Below are 17,421 nucleotides of genomic sequence, written 5' to 3' on the forward strand. Positions count from 1 at the left end.
TGTAATTTTTCAAAAAGATGTTTTTCTATTCTTCTAATATTTTTATTTTTACTATTAAAAATTTGTTAAATACACTAAAAAATAAAAAAATATTTTTTTATTGAAAAATAATATTTTTTTATCAGTTTAATAGCACTTAAACAACGAATTAGTTCTTGCCTTATCGAATTAGAGAATATCATGCAACAAAAAATACCATTTTTGGGCTAATTTTATTTAGAAATGGATGAAAATTGTGTTATCCACAAAATGGTTATAAATATTACAACTTTTTTGAAGTATATGTATATGATTAGCACCACTTTTTCGAAATGCTTTTTTGAATTGAATTTTAGTGAAAAGAATAGAACATTAACTAAGAGTAAAGTATTGTTTTTGTCCTTAATATTTGGAGTAAGTTTTAAAATTGTTTTTAGCGTTTTAATCGTCCTATTTAAGTTTTTAACGTTTTAAAATTGGCTCAATATTATCTTGCAATTAGGGATTCGTTAACAGAATTGACGGCAGGACAACATTGAGACGATTTTGAAACATTAGGGACTTAAATAGAACAAAAACGTTGGGAGAAAAAACGATACATAGAAATAAATTTTAATTTTATCCTTCAATAATATCAATTTTTTACTGTATATAATATTCAATTTTTTTTAATCATATTAAAGTAAATTACACTTAATCACACTACTTTTATTCTATTTTTTATATTTTTATATTAACTTATAACTTTAAGTGTAAATTATAAAAAAATAAATTTATTTAGAATGAAAGTAAAGTGATTAAGTGTAATTTACTTAGATGTGATTAAAAAATAATTGAATACTATATACATTAAAAAATTGATATTATTAAAGGATAAAACTAAAATTTATTTCTATGTATCGTTTTTGTCTCCAACGTTTTCGTCCTATTTAAGTTCCTAACGTTTCAAAATCGTCTCAATTTTGTCTCGCCGTCAATTCTGTTAACCGAATCCCTAATGGCAGGACAACATTGAGTCAATTGTAAAACGTTAGGGACTTAAATAGGACGACTAAAATGTTAGGGACAACTTTAAGATTTACCCCAAACATTGAGAACAAAAACGATACTTTATTCTTAAGTAATATAAAAAACATAAAAATTTAGTTATTTTGACTTAGATATTACAAATTTACAATCCACATAGTAAAAACTTACATGTATTATTTTTATATAAAATTGACATTAGATGATTTAATATATCAGATTGAATTATTATTATAATTTTTAATTATTAATTTTAAATAAAAAACTCATCAATTCACATAGTAAAAGAATTATAAATTTAACTATGATTTAAATTTTTTATTTTTTATTTTTAATAAATTATTATTTCTATCTATGAAAGTTATAAATGCTAACAAGTTTTTATATATATATATATATAATTCATTTATACTCATAAAAGATGGTTCTATAAAATAAAATTACTCAAACACTGAAAAATTACTTAAAAACTCTAAATTATCCTTTTCTTAACCCTAATCTCAACACCAATTTTTTAAATTTTGACTTTCATTTTATTCTTTTCATAGATTTCAACATTTTTATCACCAACACTACTACTACCGTCACCACTGACCATCATCCTCATCTTTTTCTTTTTTTATTGTCACAACAAGACCATTATCGCCCACAAGCTAGTTATGTTTCATGCGAGTAAGAATACTCTTGAGCCTATGATACCTAAATTTTTATATAACTTTAGACGTCCCACTTTATGTTGAGTCTCTCTCTATTAATACAATCAAGCAATCTTAAATCTCACTTTATTTGTCTTTATTGTTGCTACTACTTTGTAATTTTTCTTCGACATAGTTACAATATTTGTACTCGCAGTCGTCATTGCTATCTCCAAGATCGGCGGTGAAACAGCGACGATTACAGTTTTTCCAAGTGGTGGTGAATTTAAATTTTGACATGACTGGTTTTAGAAAATTTTAACTCTCTCCGCTCATATTTTGGGAGAAAGAAGATAATTGTAGAATAAAATGAAAAAGAAAGTCAAGTAAAAAATGAGGATGACGGTTAGTAGTGAATATTAACGAAGAAAGTAGTGAACCCATAAAAAGAATAAAAAAAAAATTGATATTTCAAAGAGAAGTGTTGAGATTAAAGTTAAAAAAAAAGGATCATTTAAAATGTTTAGATAATTTTCAATGTTTGGTTAATTTTATGGTCCAAAACTCATTTTTTATATATATAACTGTAATTTTCTTTAATAAATAAATTTATCAATATTTAAAATTTTGTGGATAAAAATAATAATTTATTCTTTATTTTTTTTTAACATACAAATACAGATACCAACACTAAATTGTGAAAAATATGAAATAATAGATAGATTAAATTGTGATTTGTCATAGTTGAATATTCAAAATTAACAATAAGTATAAGATTGATTGGGATCCTATCATAATGATTATGGCATGAACCCTAAATCGTCAACATTTCCTATTAGTTTACAGTATATTGTTTGCACTTTATGTACAAAATGTTTGGGTGCTGTTTTTTATGTCTGATCTCTCACTCAAAACAAAACACGCCCTTGATGAGTTCAGTGAATGGCCACTCTCTTCTGAACCAACCAGAGTGTACTCTTCTTGCTCTTACTCTTTCTCTTACCCAATACCCAACGAAGCAGTTGCAGTTGCAGTTTCAGTGTTGAGGAAGAAGAAAAGATGGAGTGGTGCATGTCAATGCCAAAGGTGGAACTCCATGCTCACCTCAACGGATCCATCAGAGACTCCACTCTCCTGTAATCCCTTTTCTCTATTCCTCTTTGTTTCTTCATCTCCTTCTCCTTCCTCTGACCCCTTTTTTGTTGCACAGAGAACTCGCTAGAGCTTTGGGGGATAAGGGTCTAATAGATTTTTCTCAAGTGGAGCATGTTATCCTTAAGAGTATGCTCTTTTTTTTTCTTCCTATTTTCTTTTTTAATCTTCAGTGTGCCTCTTCATTGTTGTTCAGCTTCATGTTCATTTTGGGACTTATTTTTACCCTTAATAGCTGTTTGATTGTAAAATTATGCACTCTGTTAGTGTTTGTGATATGAGGGACTGTTTGATTGTCACCTTTAGTGTTAGATAGTTACTATTATAGTGTCTTAAGGCTTAATAATGTGGTGGTTATGGTTTTGTAAATACAGATGATCGTTCATTAACTGAGGTATTCAAGTTGTTTGATGTGATCCACATTCTTACTACTGATCACATGACTGTTACAAGAATTGCGAAAGAAGTATGTTTGCTTACTATCCAAATTTTTATGTTACTAGATCCAATGCCTTCAGCCTTTGCATTTATAGAAGTAATTTTCAAATGCAGGTTGTTGAAGATTTCGCATCAGAAAATGTTGTCTATCTCGAATTGAGAACCACCCCAAAGGTAATTAGAAGAGCTTGGTTCTTGATGCGGACTGTTTTTTTTTTTTCTATTGATTCGACAGTGAATTTCTCGTAGTAATTCCTTACAGAAAAATGATTCCCAAGGAATGAGCAAACGTTCTTATGTTGAAGCTGTACTGGAAGGGATAAGATCTGTCAGTTCAGTTGATGTGGCTTTGATTCCTTACACTGAGGATCCTAGAAATCTTTTACATCCTCTGTGTGGAGCTACAAATGCTAAATGTAATGGAAATAGTAGGAAGAAAATCTTTGTTAGGCTACTCTTGAGTATTGATCGTAGGGAGACAACAGAATCAGCTATGGAAACTGTAAGCTGAGTAATTTCAACATCCTTGAGTTTGATGATTGCTACTTAATGCCTTTAACACTCCATTTGTTTGTTGCAGGTCAAGCTGGCACTGGAAATGGGGCATCTGGGGGTGGTTGGAATTGACCTATCTGGGAATCCAAAGGTTGGCGAATGGTATGTCAATCTATCAAGGACTCTAGCGTAGCAATTCATTTAAATTTTGTAACGATGCTTTAGATCAAAGTCTCTCTTTATCTTTTGCAGGAAAACATATTTGCCAGCATTGAAATTCGCTAGAGAACAAGGTCTTTCTGTAACCCTTCACTGTGGAGAGGTGCGCCAATCTTTTATTGTACCTGTTACCAGTGGTGATTACCTGACTGGTCTGTTTTTCTTGTTTTGTGCTTTTAGGTTCCTAATTCAAAGGAGATACAAGATATGCTCGATTTTCTTCCCCAGAGGATTGGACATGCTTGTTTCTTTGAGGAGGAACACTGGAGAAAGTTGAAGTCTACTAACATTCCGGTTAGACTTTGCAAGTTCACTAGTCACTTTGTGATAAAATAAGAAAGTGAAAGTGTTATGATAATCAATCAGTTAAAAATATAGTGCATAGCATACTCATCTAATCCATCACATTTGAACATCTGATAGTTTCTAAATTCGAACCGTTTTTATTATCAATACCCAATTTATAAAGAGCTGGGTTACCACATATTTATTGCTTCCTTTATATTTTCAGGTTGAAATTTGTTTGACATCAAACATAAGGACATTGTCAGTTTCATCAATAGATGCTCACCATTTTGGTAGGTTGTTAAGTTTATTTTTGAAGTTCACGAAATAACATGAATCTTTATTGTTTTTTCAACTCCATGAGATACTTATTGGGGGGTTTTGGGGGGTGCTGGAGGAGGAGGATTGTTGAAAATTACCCTGTTGATTAGTAAGATGAACCATGCATACTAGACTTTGGTCTTTAACATCATTCTGCTGCTGATACAGTTGATTTGTATAACGCGAAACATCCTCTAGTCCTGTGTACCGATGACTCGGGTGTTTTCTCAACCAGTCTCTCCAACGAATACAAAATTGCTGCTTCTTCATTGGGTATGTTTCATTTTTACTCTTGCAGCCAGTGGAACTGAAACTAGCAGGTAAACTATGCTAACTGCTTGGTTGTTTGTTTGTTCATTTGAATGTTATGTAGGCCTTGGAAGGAAGCAAATGTTTGAGCTATCAAAGAATTCTGTTGAGTTTATATTTGCAGATAATGTTGTAAAGGATGAATTAAGGGAAATTTTTAATTCAGCTGCAAAGAATCTGGAACTCTAGGTATAATTTCATCCAAAGGGAGTATGTATTTAGGTCATAGGTCCATTATGAGTTAGACCGTTATTGTAGATCGAAATTATGGTAGCATTCTTATATTTGACCATTTGAGATGAGCAACTGTGAACTTGTCCATGATGCATTGCACCAGAAATTGTTCCATGCTTATGGAGTAATTAGATGGATTATGTTTCATTCATTTGTAGAGTTAAACTTTAAATAAACTAGAGTGGGACCCGCGCAATGCGCGGAGAGATAAATTATTTATACTATATAATATATTTTAATAAATGTTATATTAAAAATATTTTAGAGAACATATTATAAATAGATTTTGAATTTATTTATTTTTAAAAAAGACAAGTTATTTATATTAGAGTTATACAAAACTGCATTTTTTTTTCATTTTTTGATTTGCATTAATGGCTACACTTTGTCTTTTCTTGCGGTTTTTTTATTTGTAAATAATGAAAAAAAATAAATGAACGAGAATGAAAAATATATAAAAATGTTATATTAAATTTAAAAATTTTTTGGCAATTAGTATAAGAGATTAAGAAATGAAGAGTAGTAAGAGTTTTAATATGACACTTTTATAAGTTGTAGAATTTGAATATTTGTAACTGAAATTTTTTATAATTATTATTACTATGACACTTTTAATGTATGTTTATTGCATTTAATTAGTACTTGATGTTTCAATTGAATAATAATAGATAAGAGTTTTTTGTTTTAATTTTTTTAAAACATTTTATTAAATAGTGATTGGTTGATTTTCATCTAGCAATTTTGGGTATTAACTCTTCTAGGCTGTCATTATCACTGCAAATCCTTCTACAACAAAGAGAACAAGACATATAGTCAAAGAATGATAATCCATTCTAAGTAAATTGTGGAAGCAATACGGCACATGTGGAATAACAATTTGAAAAAGAAGAACGCGTAAATGTAAATTGTGGAAGAAGTACTCCACATAAAAAATAACAATTTATAATTTGATGATGAAATATTGCAATCGAATTAATTTTGGTTGTGACTGTTGGACAGAACCGTTTACAAAGCTTCTCTAACATTGAAAATAGTGGCTCATTCTCTACCAATAACGTTAGTCGCTGCAATGTGTTGAGGTTCCACTCGAGCAATAACTCATTGCAGCCTCCTTAGGGTAAGTCTTTAAGCATAAATCGTGGTTGGGTTTTGAGGGTCTTCAAATAGCCTATAAATCGCGTCAGGTTTGAGAGGTTTCGCTTTAACCCATAAGTCGTTGCACGCCTTTGTATTTCAGCACAAAATCACTTGAATCCTTCTAAGGTGGGACGATTTATGCGTAACATGTAATCTTGGGTGACTTAGCATGATTTACTTCTAATTTTCCTAAGCCATGTATGTATGAATTGTTCTAGAGTCCCATGTTTAACATATTATATAACCCTTATTACTCTATAACAAGTTATATAATATTATAAAGAGGATAAACACATTTCAAAATTTGTCTTAGGAAAATTTAGTAATTTTGGCTTCAGTTTCATTCATTTAAATAAAAAATCTTTTTTTCTATAAATAATTGAATTGTTAGAATAAGTTAAAATAATATTTTTTTGTAGAATAATTAATTTTTTATAATAATATAATTAAATTTTTTGTGAATATACAAAACTAGTTATTATTATAATTTTGTAATTTTATTCAAATTTTTATTATAAATATAAATTTAATTTGTTATATTACTATTAAATTATACTATTTGTAAAATTGGGTATGATTATAAATGTGCATTTTTTGGTATTCTTTTATATATTTTTTATAGAATTTAATTTTAATGTATTGATAATATAAAATATAACTATTATTAATATAGTATTATGTTATTAAATGTGAATAATTTTGTTTTGGTATTTAATTGAATGCGAGTATAAAATTGTTTTATAATGAGAAAATTAAATTTTATTTTTATGTTAGTAATTAATTTTTTGTATCTATCCATATAATATAGTCCTAGTTTCCCTTTATAGATTAATTAAGCCATTACTTGTTATTAAAGTTTTGAAGCTTAGGCTTGACTTTATATCTCGTTGGACGTTGGCATGTGTAAACAAAAAACAAAAATTGCATGCAAAATATAAGATTTAGGGACCAAATCAACAGTATAAATAATTAAATACTACTTCAAGGTTTCTAGATATCTTGAGCTTTTTGGATTTAAATTTAACAATAAACATCTTTTTTTTTTCTTAAATTTAAATAAAAAGTTTGGTACCGAAGTTTTCGCGTTTTGCAGAAGAGACGACCATGGCTTCCCTTCCTTCGAGTGTAGTTAATTGAATTCAAATTCAAATGCTCTGCCTAATGTTTAATATTTTGCTAGCTTGTATTCCAAGATTTTATAATTTAGAAAAAGAAACAATTAAATGCTGAAACATCGTTGAAACTTAAAAGACTTAAAAAGTAGGATTGGTCAGTGATTTTCTGCCGAACATTGCCGCTTCAAAATCATTCTGAGATTATCGTTTCGTTGAATCATCAATAACCAATTTCGGCATTTGGAATTCAGCAATAATCGGATTCGAATTCTGTGTAAGAACCAGCAACGTAATTTCGGTTTCCTTCACCGATTCGCGATGGCATAACTGAATCCCCGAATCGGCGGTTGCGATCCTCAGAACAATGTCTTGGGGATTGGGATGGAAGAGGCCGTCGGAGATTTTCCGCCTCACTCTCAACTATGGCAACGACGATCTGACGGAAAATCTCGGCCGCGACTCGAGCACGTACCATTCGGCCTCGTCTTCGACGTCTTCGTCATTCTCCTCTTCCCCTACCGCCTTGAAGGATCAGGAGCTAGGGTTCCGCATTGAATTAGATTGGTCGGCAACGGAGGATGAGGAGCAGGCTGCGCTGAAGCTTCAGTCGCAGCTCATGGTGGCTCTGCCGATGACGCAGGACACCGTGGTGGTGGAACTGAGGCCTCGGGATCCGGAAGATGATGCATATAATACGGTGAATTTGGATATGAAGGTTGTGAAGAAGAGAGATCCTCTCAGGGCGGTCACGATGATCAAGGCTGTTGGCTCCGGCCAGCAGAGCGATGGCACCGGTGTTTTGATTCGATTGTTTCGCTCTGATTTGTCGTCTCCTGCAGCGTCCCCGCTTCCACCGCGAGTTGCTGATTACGGCGACCATTGGAAGAGTTTTTCGGTGCTTACAATTTCCGGCTGTGGCTTGTCAGTGAGTATTTGTTATTGCAAGTCTCTTGTCAAGTTATATCTTAAAAAATTTCCATATAATATTTAAAGACAATAATATGGTGGTTTTATTTTGCTTCTCTTCAGTACTAATAAGATAATAGTGCAAATATGTTTGCCTGTCTTATTTTATTCTACTTGTTTAATCCTGTGCTCAGAAAGCTCCTTAAATTTTATGATTTTATTGGAAGTCATCTAGTTGAGTTGTTTGTAACAAGTCATGCACAGGTATTTCCAGTAGAGCTTACTCGGTTACCAAATTTGGAGAAACTTTATCTTGATAACAACAAGCTAACTGTCTTGCCACCTGAGCTTGGGGAGCTTAGACGCTTAAAAGTGCTATCCGCTGACAACAACATGCTTGTCTCGGTGCCTGGTAAGCTTTTAATTGTCCGAATTATTTCCATGGAAAGATAGCAATTCACTAGTAACTTTTTATCGGTGTACTTAGAAGAGCTGTATGAAGTTTTTTGGATCATCTACAAACTATACTTTAATCCCTGCGCTACATTGCCTTAAAGTAACTGAAGTAACAAGCCATGCTAGATATGTTGTGAAGCTCTAGTCTGAACGCAACATAGAAAGCACAAATGAAATGCAAGCTCTAGCCCTCCTCTTTATCAATGCATTCAAAAAAGAATCAAGGGCTGTATCTGATGTCCAGTCCTATATAGCATATATAAATTACATCTTCCCTAAAGTAACTTGGTCTTAAGGATTAACATTTCTCGCAAAAATGCTCATTTAACATTCCCCCTCCCATACACCCCCCCTCCCCCCCCCCCCTCTTCTTTTCTCAAATATTAATTTTCCTTTGGGTTTTCAATCAGTGGAACTGAGACAGTGTGTGCAGTTGGTTGAATTGTCACTGGAATACAACAAGCTTGTTCGGCCTCTTCTTGATTTCAGGTTATTTATTTATTTATTTATTAGCTGAGAACCTATGAAGTTGTTTAGGCTCCAAGTAATCTTATTGTTTGACATATGGCAGGGCTATGGCTGAGTTACGGGTTCTAAGGCTATTTGGAAATCCTCTTGAGTTTCTTCCAGAAATTTTGCCACTCAGAAAACTTAGGCACCTTACTCTTGCAAACATTAGGGTTGTAGCAGATGAAAAATTGAGATCAGTGAATGTGGAAATAGAGGTAATATTTCTCCAACTACCTAGACTAATACCTGGCAGTGACAATATTCTCTTAATAACATTTAATGTATTTCAGTCAAACATGTTTTTTCCTTGTCATTGCAGATGGAAAACAGTTCTTATTTTGTAGCATCCAGGCATAAGCTCAGTGCCGCATTCTCTCTTATATTCCGTTTTTCTTCATGTCATCACCCTTTACTGGCATCAGCACTAGGAAAGATAATGCAAGATGAAGGAAATAGAGTTTTTGTTGGTAAAGATGAGAATGCAGTGCGGCAGCTTATAAGTATGATAACTAGTGACAACTGTCATGTGGTATGTTTTAAAAGGTTTAAACATTATGGGTTCTTTTATCTATTCTACTGCCATCGGTGGCGTGATCATTCTCAATATTTACAGGTTGGACAAGCATGCTCTGCTCTTTCAGCCCTTGCCTCTGATGATTCTGTTGCATTGCAGCTGATGAGAGCGGACATCATGAGACCAATTGGAACAGTTCTGAAATCTGCTTGCCGGGAAGACTTGATATCTGTATTGCAAGTTGTGGTCAAGTTGGCTTTCACATCTAATACTGTGGCTGAGAAGATGTTGACCAAAGATGTTTTGAAATCTTTGAAAATTTTATGCGCCCATAAAGATCCAGAGGCATGTTTGTTTCTTTTCTGATATAACTATTTGATTCATTTGGTTATGGTTCTTGATTTTATAATTTACATTTCTTTAGGTACAAAAGCTAGCTCTTTTAGCTGTTGGGAATTTGGCCTTCAGTCTGGAGAATCGTCAAATACTTGTTACTTCTGAAAGTTTACGAGAGCTTCTGTTACGCCTGGCTGTTGTAACTGAACCGCGTGTTTATAAAGCTGCAGCTCGTGCTTTGGCAATTCTTGGTTTGTTCTGGATGTAAAATTATCTATATATTCTAAGATGTTCTATCCCAATAATAAGCTTCTTCATGTTATGGTTTTGTAGGAGAGAATGAAAATCTAAGGCGTGCTATAAGAGGGAGAAAAGTGGCAAAGCAAGGCCTTCGCATACTCTCAATGGATGGAGGTGGAATGAAAGGTCTAGCAACTGTAAAAATGTTAAAGGAAATTGAGAAGGGTACCGGAAAACGAATACATGAGTTGTTTGATTTAATATGTGGCACATCCACAGGTGGTATGCTCGCTGTTGCCCTTGGGATTAAGTTAATGACTTTGGAAGAATGTGAAGATATATACAAAAATCTAGGTTAGGGTGTTTCTTAAGAATCAACATGCACTACTTTGCTAATTGGTCTGTTTATTTTCCTGCAATTCTAGAATCTAGATAAACTGATTCAATGACATTTTTAAACAGGGAAGCTTGTTTTTGCTGAGCCTTCTCCCAAGGAGAATGAATCAGCAACTTGGAGGGAAAAGTTAGATCAACTCTATAAGAGTTCATCACAGAGTTTTAGAGTTGTTGTTCATGGATCAAAAGTATGCACTTTTTAATTTTCATTGGCAAATTATTATTATTATTATTATTATTATATGTTTCCTCATTTATAAATATATATTTCCCAAAGTTTATGTTATGAAATAATTTTTACATTTGAAGGCTGAGTTAATAGTTCATTCATTTGCCCGAAGTTGTTTGCTTTGTATAGTTTATATAGCCATGTCAATCAACTATTTCAATTTCTACCCTAAAAGAGAATCATGACTTAATTGTCTTGCAGCACGGTGCAGATCTGTATGAGAGCTTATTGAAGGAAATGTGCGCTGATGAGGATGGTGATCTATTGATAGATTCTGCTGTGAAAAATGTGCCCAAAGTTTTTGTTGTGTCAACCTTGGTGAGCATGATGCCTGCACAGCCCTTCATATTTCGCAACTATCAGGTATGAGTATTTTCAATGCTGTCTATTTTGGCTATTGGCCTACACTTGTTTGTGGCTGCTAATGTATTATTTCTTAATAATCTTTCATTATCTTGCCTCCTATGTCTTTACTTCTATCTAAATTGCAGTACCCTACTGGTACACCGGAGGTGACTCTTGCAACGTCAGAAAGCTCTGGGGTCGTATTAGTGTCACCTACAGATGCACAAGTTGGCTATACTTATAAGCGCAGTGCATTCATTGGAAGTTGTAAGCATCAGATATGGAAGGCTATCAGAGCTTCATCAGCTGCTCCTTATTATCTTGATGATTTCTCAGATGGTACTGAATGCTCTGTTATTGTTTACATCAGTTGGTTGTATTTAAGTTTTCATTATTGACATATGTCTTCTCATCGTGGAATGTGACTTAAGATGTAAACCGCTGGCAAGACGGGGCAATAGTAGCAAACAATCCAACAATTTTTGCCATAAGAGAAGCACAACTTCTGTGGCCCGACACAAAAATTGACTGTCTGGTTTCTGTAGGGTGTGGTGATGTTCCACCAAGGGTAATTACTCTTCTCTGTTTTGGTTCTGCTATTTATTCAGTATTCGTGAAAGAAGATCAAGGGTTTTGATGATTATTTTAATGGCACACTTGCTTTTTTAGTTTTGTCGACATAAAAACCAGACAGAATGTGATTAGTAATTTCAATTTTAGAGGGTATGTCATTGACAATTAAGCATAGTTAATATTTGATTGTCAAACACTTATGCTGTTTTAGATGCGAAAAGGTGGTTGGCGGTATCTGGACACTGGACAGGTGTTGATAGAGAGTTCATGCTCTGTTGACCGGGTGGAGGAAGCTTTAAGTACATTGCTACCTATGCTTCCTGAGATACAGTATTTTCGTTTCAATCCAGGTATTGTGCTTGTGTTTTGGACTTTGCACTTTGCAGTGCTGGAATGGAAGAATCTTTCTACCAATCTTATTACCATGAATTTTTCATCAATTTGCTATTCTACTTCAGTTTTTATTTTCTTTCCTTTTTCCTGGGTAGATAGAGAAATATCTTTAGACAGGACCGATTCTTGACAAGTAGCTTCACTTCTCAAGAAATGATCTTGTGGTTTTCCTTGCAGTTGATGAACGTTGTGATATGGAACTTGATGCAACAGATCCAACTATCTGGCTGAAGTTGGAATCTTGCGTTGAAGAATACATAGAAAAGAATCATCAGGCATTTGGAAATGCCTGCGAGAGATTGCTTCTTCCTTCTCAGCATGACCGGAAGTGGTTAGAAAATTTGAGATCCAAATCATCCCTGACAAATGAGTCTAATGAGGGTATAGTTGCTTATATATTGTTTTTTCTGTGAGGTTTGACTTCCCTCGATCCCCTTAAAATTTAAGATTTTTTATTTTCTATTTTTCAGGTAACAGTAGTCCCACTTTAGGGTGGAGGCGTAATGTACTACTTGTTGAAGCTTCACACAGTCCAGATTCCGGAAGTGTGATTAACCATGCCCGGGTGCTAGAGTCATTTTGTGCTCGTAACGGAATAAGATTTTCCCTTATGCGCGGTTTGTCTGAGACTCTAAAGAAAGTGCCATCGCCAACAAATCTATCTCCATATGCATCTCCTGTTTTCCCTTCTAGCCCACGTCGGTATAGTCCTGATTCTCAGAGGATTGGACGGATTGATCCGGTCCCCGCTTTAAGTTTAGACAGTCAATTAGGAAAACCAACTACATCACCTCCAGTTTCTCCTCGAGGACTTAGACTGCTATCTTCACCTGTCAGGCAATTGCATGACAAATTGCAAAATACACCACAAGTGGGTGTTGTACATTTGGCTCTTCAGAGTAACTCAGATGGCTTGATAATGAGGTATTTGTTATTATTTTTAATGTTTTTCTATTCATGATCACCTTTTATTCTTCTATATGTGGATGGAAGCATGATGTTACTGGCTTTTCATTTAGCTGGCACAATGATGTATTTGTGGTTGCCGAACCTGGAGAGCTTGCTACGAAGTTTGTAGAAAGTGTTAAACTCAGTTTGTTGTCAACAATGAGAAATCACCGCAGAAAGGGAGCAGCTCTCCTGGCCAATATATCCACTGTTTCTGATCTTGTTGCCTTCAAGTCTTATTTCCACATAGGAGGCATTGTCCACCGCTATCTAGGCTGTCAAACCATAGTATGTTCTCTTCACCTTATCCTTTGCATAACTTCTTAAAATCAACTTAGTGCATCCATTAGAAAATTGAGTTTGGATATCTTTATGAAGGTTGTGGAAGATGATCGAGAAATTAGTTCATATATGTTTCGTAGGACTGTACCGTCTATGCAACTATCACCGAACGACGTAAGATGGATGGTATGTGCATTGCTTTCACTTTCATTTTCATATTGTCATTATATTTGTCACTTTTATGCTTACGAAGTTTGAGGTCTTTAAGGGTTATGTTGTGCTGGGCCTGGGACAGCTTTCTTATAGCTTAATATGCCTTTGATATTAATTCATTAATTATAAAAAAGGGGGTATTTTTTGCAATCCCCTCTGGATATAAGTCTACCATGACATGAACTCCGGCTGATTTTGTAAAGCATCTGTACTGTGTGAGTCAGTAGAATTTAATTTTGTACAGCCATAATTTCGACCATTATGGTGAATGTTTCTATGAGCCAAACGTTTATCTTTTGGCATACTTTTCCCAGATGCAGTGGAGTTTGTGCTGTGTGATATCTGTGTTCCACTGCATAACCACACTTTCACCGGGGTAGCTACTAGCTACAGGGAGGGAGCAGATAAATTGCTAACCATTTTTAAATTAGAGGAATGTAGGCCATCAGAATTTATTGTTTTTGGTCATTAGTTAGCCATCAATATTTAAAAATATGGAATAAAATATGTTGTTGAATTACTAGATTAAAGGAACTAGACTAAATAAATTGAGTTGATGGTTAGGTGATGACCAAAAGCCATAAATTCAGATGGCCCCCTAGATTTCTTTTTAAATTATGTTGTGTCATATATTGGAAAATTTCCAACTAGTTTACATTTTGTACATTCTAACTGGTGCTCTGCATAGATTGGAGCTTGGAGAGACAGAATCATAATATGCACAGGGACATATGGACCTACTCCTGCTCTTGTTAAGGCCTTTATGGATGGCGGTGCCAAAGCTGTTGTATGTCCTTCAAATGAACCCCCACTGTCTCAGGTGACCTTTGATGATAACGGAGAGTTGAATGTGATGGAAAATGGAAGGTTTGAACTTGGAGAGGATGAAGCGGATGATGATGTCACACCCGCCAGTCCAGAAAGTGACTGGGAAGATAGTGACGTGGAGAAAAACGGGACCAAGATCTCATCATTATTTGACAATGATGAAGAGGAACTGTCACAATTTATCTGTGAGTTGTATAAATCATTGTTCAGGGAGGGTGCTAGTGTCCTTGTTGCTTTCCAAGAAGCTCTGGCCTCGCATCGAAGATTGGGGTATGCGTGCCATCTCCCCAGTATAGATTAATTTGTTTAATTATTTTTAATAAAACTAATTATAATGATAATAAGATATTAGCATGACATGAACGGTTATAATAAATACAAACACAGAGGATATATACATCAACACATGTACAGAGGATGCGAAGCATCTGTGAAGTTGGAGATATGCTCCTGTAGAATTACATTCTACATTCAATTTTGACGCTGGTTAAGATGTTCTTAGATGCAATTGTTCAAATACTCCTGGTAAAGCTTTGCTAGCCAGATCGTCTGTAATTAAAGTACTCTTATAAATACTGGCTAAACTTTTTACATGTTCCATAGCGAATCGTTTCTATTTTCGTAAGAACCTTTTTATCAAATAAAGGTTGCTGTCCTTCTCCAACCTCCATCAGTTCCTACATAGACACCTTAGAGCATATTAATAATACGGAAAAAATCCTCTAAAGATGAGGAGAATTGTAACTTGATAAAATAATTTAAGAGTGATTAGACTCTCAAATTTTCACTTTAGAGGAGTTGATCCTAATAATATATATATTTTTTTCAAACATCATAATCAAATTGCTGACACAGAATTTCAGATACTAGAGATTGTTGAACACGTTACTTGTTATGCTATATTTACTTCTGATTTATTTAGGTCTTAAATTACTTGCATGTGTAACGAAAATGAATTCTTTTAAATTTTTTTAATAATTAAGGGAGTAAAATATGATCTTTTATTATTAATTTTATAAGTGGGATTAAGAGAAAATATGAAAAAGAGAACATTAAAAGGTTAAAGATCACACTTTACTTTTTCAATTTTTTTTAACAATTAATTTTCGTGGCTTTAACATGTGTCCTATTCAATTACCAGCTGACTAATATTATTTCTGTCATTGAGGTGAATAAATGTGCAAAATGTTCATCTTTTTGGCAAAACAATGTGCATAATTTTAATTTTCAAATTAATAGAATAATAAACAACAATTATTGATAGAAAAAGAATCTTGAAAGTTGAGATCCGCTTATTCTTTTTCGTGTGTGAGAGAGAGATATGTATTTTAGAATGATGTGAGACGTTGCTATGGCTTATACAAATCGGTGCCTCCGATTTGTTTCATTTTTTAAATCAACACTCACAAATCGGATTTGAAAATAAAAAAAAAATTTAATGTTGAAATCGGATTATCTGATTTTTATTTCTTTAAACAAATCGGATCCTCTGATTTGTAGTTTATTTTTTTTTTCAAATAAATCGAACCGTCCGATTTGAATAATATCAATAAAAAAAAACACCATATAAAAAAAACACCTCATCTTCCAATAACAATATTACACATAAATTTAATCGATATAAAAAAAAATTAAGTTGTAGTGGGGATATTATGATTATGAGCAAACACAGCAGGACCCTCATACCCAAAAAGGACACGACAAGACAGCGAAAGATCAATCTCTTCCCCTTTCCTTTAGCCAAGGCATGATTGGCGGAAGGTAACTTGGATCCGCACACATAAATAATGAAATCATTATTAAGTTGAGCGCCGTAGACTGTAGTAGTCTCAACTCTCAACTCTAAAGTATCCTAATACAGCAAATCTTTATGATGATTTTTACGGTAAAAACAACACCAAGCCATTTTCTTACGTGACATTATCAGTAATTCTTGTACCAAGACTTGTGTCCATTAGAAGCTAGCTATTATAGTCTCAGAAGTCAAAGGGTAAAGCGTGATGCCCGTAACATAAGCGAGTTTCCAATCAGGGAAGCTCTTGCTTTTCATAAAGCTTTTTATCGTCTACAATAGTGGTAATAAGGGATGATCAAAAGGGGATGCTTTTATTGAAACTGAAACTTAGAGAACCATGACACAATTTTCTTCATATAGAAATAAATTAAACCTTCTTCAGTAGAACCAAATTCCCACATAGAATATGTCTGCTCCTGCAGCTCCAGTTGCTATAGGCACAAGAGGCACGATTGGATCTCTTGTAAAGAAGGAAATTGAGTACTTCACAAAGTTTGATTTAGATAAACGAGGGAATTCACATAAGCCTCATCAGCCACACCTCGTGGACATGGTTTCCACCACGTTCAGGACTAGTTTCTGGGTGTTGCTAATGACAGGGAAGAAGAGGAAGCGAAGAAGCACAAATGGGTTCCTCCCAAGAATGTGTTCTGTTTCACAAGTGGCAGAAAGCAATATTCCAATGAACAGAATTCCTGGTTACAACTACAGGATCCTCAAGAACGATGTCGATAACTTGCAACTCTGATTGACTTTCTGCATTACATGCCATGAAGCATGCATGCATGTTCATCTTATCTTTGTCACGTGTTGTTATCACATTGAGCCATTTTCTTGTTATCTTGAGCTTCATGTATTTCTATTTCTCTGCAATCTCGTTGGTGATTTGGGACGGCCAAGAAGAAAAATGAATAATCAGATCATATCATAGGACAGGGAAGGAATGCCATGCCTGTTGGTTAATGAATCTTGCGTTTATGTGACCAATTTGTATTCAATATTCATCAAACCTAATACTAAACAACGCATGAACTATAAATGATTTATTATACCTGCTCATAATTGCTGGCATGAATATGCTTTCAGCTTAGAGATTCCCCAATCAAATATTT

At 33.9% G+C, this 17,421-nt stretch overlaps 3 protein-coding genes across 5 annotated transcripts; all 3 read left to right on the forward strand.

Annotated features, from left to right (window-relative positions):
- The first annotated feature begins 2,433 nt into the window (after positions 1-2,433).
- On the forward strand, positions 2,434-5,244 carry LOC112705644 (N6-mAMP deaminase). The gene is made up of 11 exons (XM_025756533.3): positions 2,434-2,776; positions 2,851-2,921; positions 3,167-3,258; positions 3,345-3,404; positions 3,493-3,732; positions 3,811-3,887; positions 3,978-4,047; positions 4,125-4,238; positions 4,456-4,522; positions 4,719-4,823; positions 4,924-5,244. The coding sequence occupies exons 1-11, from the start codon at positions 2,700-2,702 to the stop codon at positions 5,046-5,048; spliced, it is 1,098 nt and encodes a 365-aa protein (XP_025612318.1). The 5' UTR covers positions 2,434-2,699; the 3' UTR covers positions 5,049-5,244.
- A 1,987-nt stretch (positions 5,245-7,231) lies between these two features.
- Positions 7,232-15,112, forward strand: LOC112705653 (phospholipase A I). 3 transcript variants are annotated; one of them, XM_025756554.3, is made up of 19 exons: positions 7,232-8,270; positions 8,516-8,663; positions 9,118-9,196; positions 9,279-9,432; positions 9,537-9,746; positions 9,831-10,076; positions 10,156-10,318; positions 10,401-10,493; positions 10,587-10,661; positions 10,770-10,891; positions 11,134-11,295; positions 11,424-11,616; positions 11,709-11,845; positions 12,062-12,200; positions 12,421-12,624; positions 12,714-13,167; positions 13,263-13,479; positions 13,570-13,659; positions 14,375-15,112. In XM_025756554.3, the coding sequence occupies exons 1-19, from the start codon at positions 7,710-7,712 to the stop codon at positions 14,813-14,815; spliced, it is 3,888 nt and encodes a 1,295-aa protein (XP_025612339.1). In that variant the 5' UTR covers positions 7,232-7,709; the 3' UTR covers positions 14,816-15,112. The 3 variants fall into 3 exon arrangements, with proteins under 3 accessions (XP_025612339.1, XP_025612331.1, XP_072057692.1); XM_025756546.3 differs by having other exon boundaries at positions 7,238-8,270; positions 10,401-10,661; XM_072201591.1 differs by having other exon boundaries at positions 7,543-8,270; positions 8,506-8,663; positions 10,401-10,661.
- Positions 15,113-16,715: 1,603 nt separating this feature from the next.
- On the forward strand, positions 16,716-17,057 carry LOC112779522 (uncharacterized). Its single transcript, XM_025823846.3, has one exon. The coding sequence runs from the start codon at positions 16,716-16,718 to the stop codon at positions 17,055-17,057; it is 342 nt and encodes a 113-aa protein (XP_025679631.1).
- Positions 17,058-17,421: the final 364 nt, after the last annotated feature.

The sequence above is a fragment of the Arachis hypogaea genome, chromosome 1, assembly GCF_003086295.3.
Source record: "Arachis hypogaea cultivar Tifrunner chromosome 1, arahy.Tifrunner.gnm2.J5K5, whole genome shotgun sequence".
NCBI lineage: Eukaryota > Viridiplantae > Streptophyta > Magnoliopsida > Fabales > Fabaceae > Arachis > Arachis hypogaea.

Bases quoted from the DNA above. Each gene is read 5' to 3' on its own strand.
- LOC112779522 (XM_025823846.3), top strand. From the start codon at position 16,716: ATGTCTGCTCCTGCAGCTCCAGTTGCTATAGGCACAAGAGGCACGATT.
- LOC112705653 (XM_025756546.3), top strand. From the start codon at position 7,710: ATGTCTTGGGGATTGGGATGGAAGAGGCCGTCGGAGATTTTCCGCCTC. The intron at 8,271-8,515 runs GTGAGTATTTGT...AGTCATGCACAG, and splicing joins TTTCCGGCTGTGGCTTGTCA to GTATTTCCAGTAGAGCTTAC. The intron at 12,201-12,420 runs GTATTGTGCTTG...TTTTCCTTGCAG, and splicing joins GTATTTTCGTTTCAATCCAG to TTGATGAACGTTGTGATATG.
- LOC112705644 (XM_025756533.3), top strand. From the start codon at position 2,700: ATGGAGTGGTGCATGTCAATGCCAAAGGTGGAACTCCATGCTCACCTC. The intron at 2,777-2,850 runs GTAATCCCTTTT...TTTGTTGCACAG, and splicing joins ATCAGAGACTCCACTCTCCT to AGAACTCGCTAGAGCTTTGG. The intron at 3,888-3,977 runs GTATGTCAATCT...TATCTTTTGCAG, and splicing joins AATCCAAAGGTTGGCGAATG to GAAAACATATTTGCCAGCAT.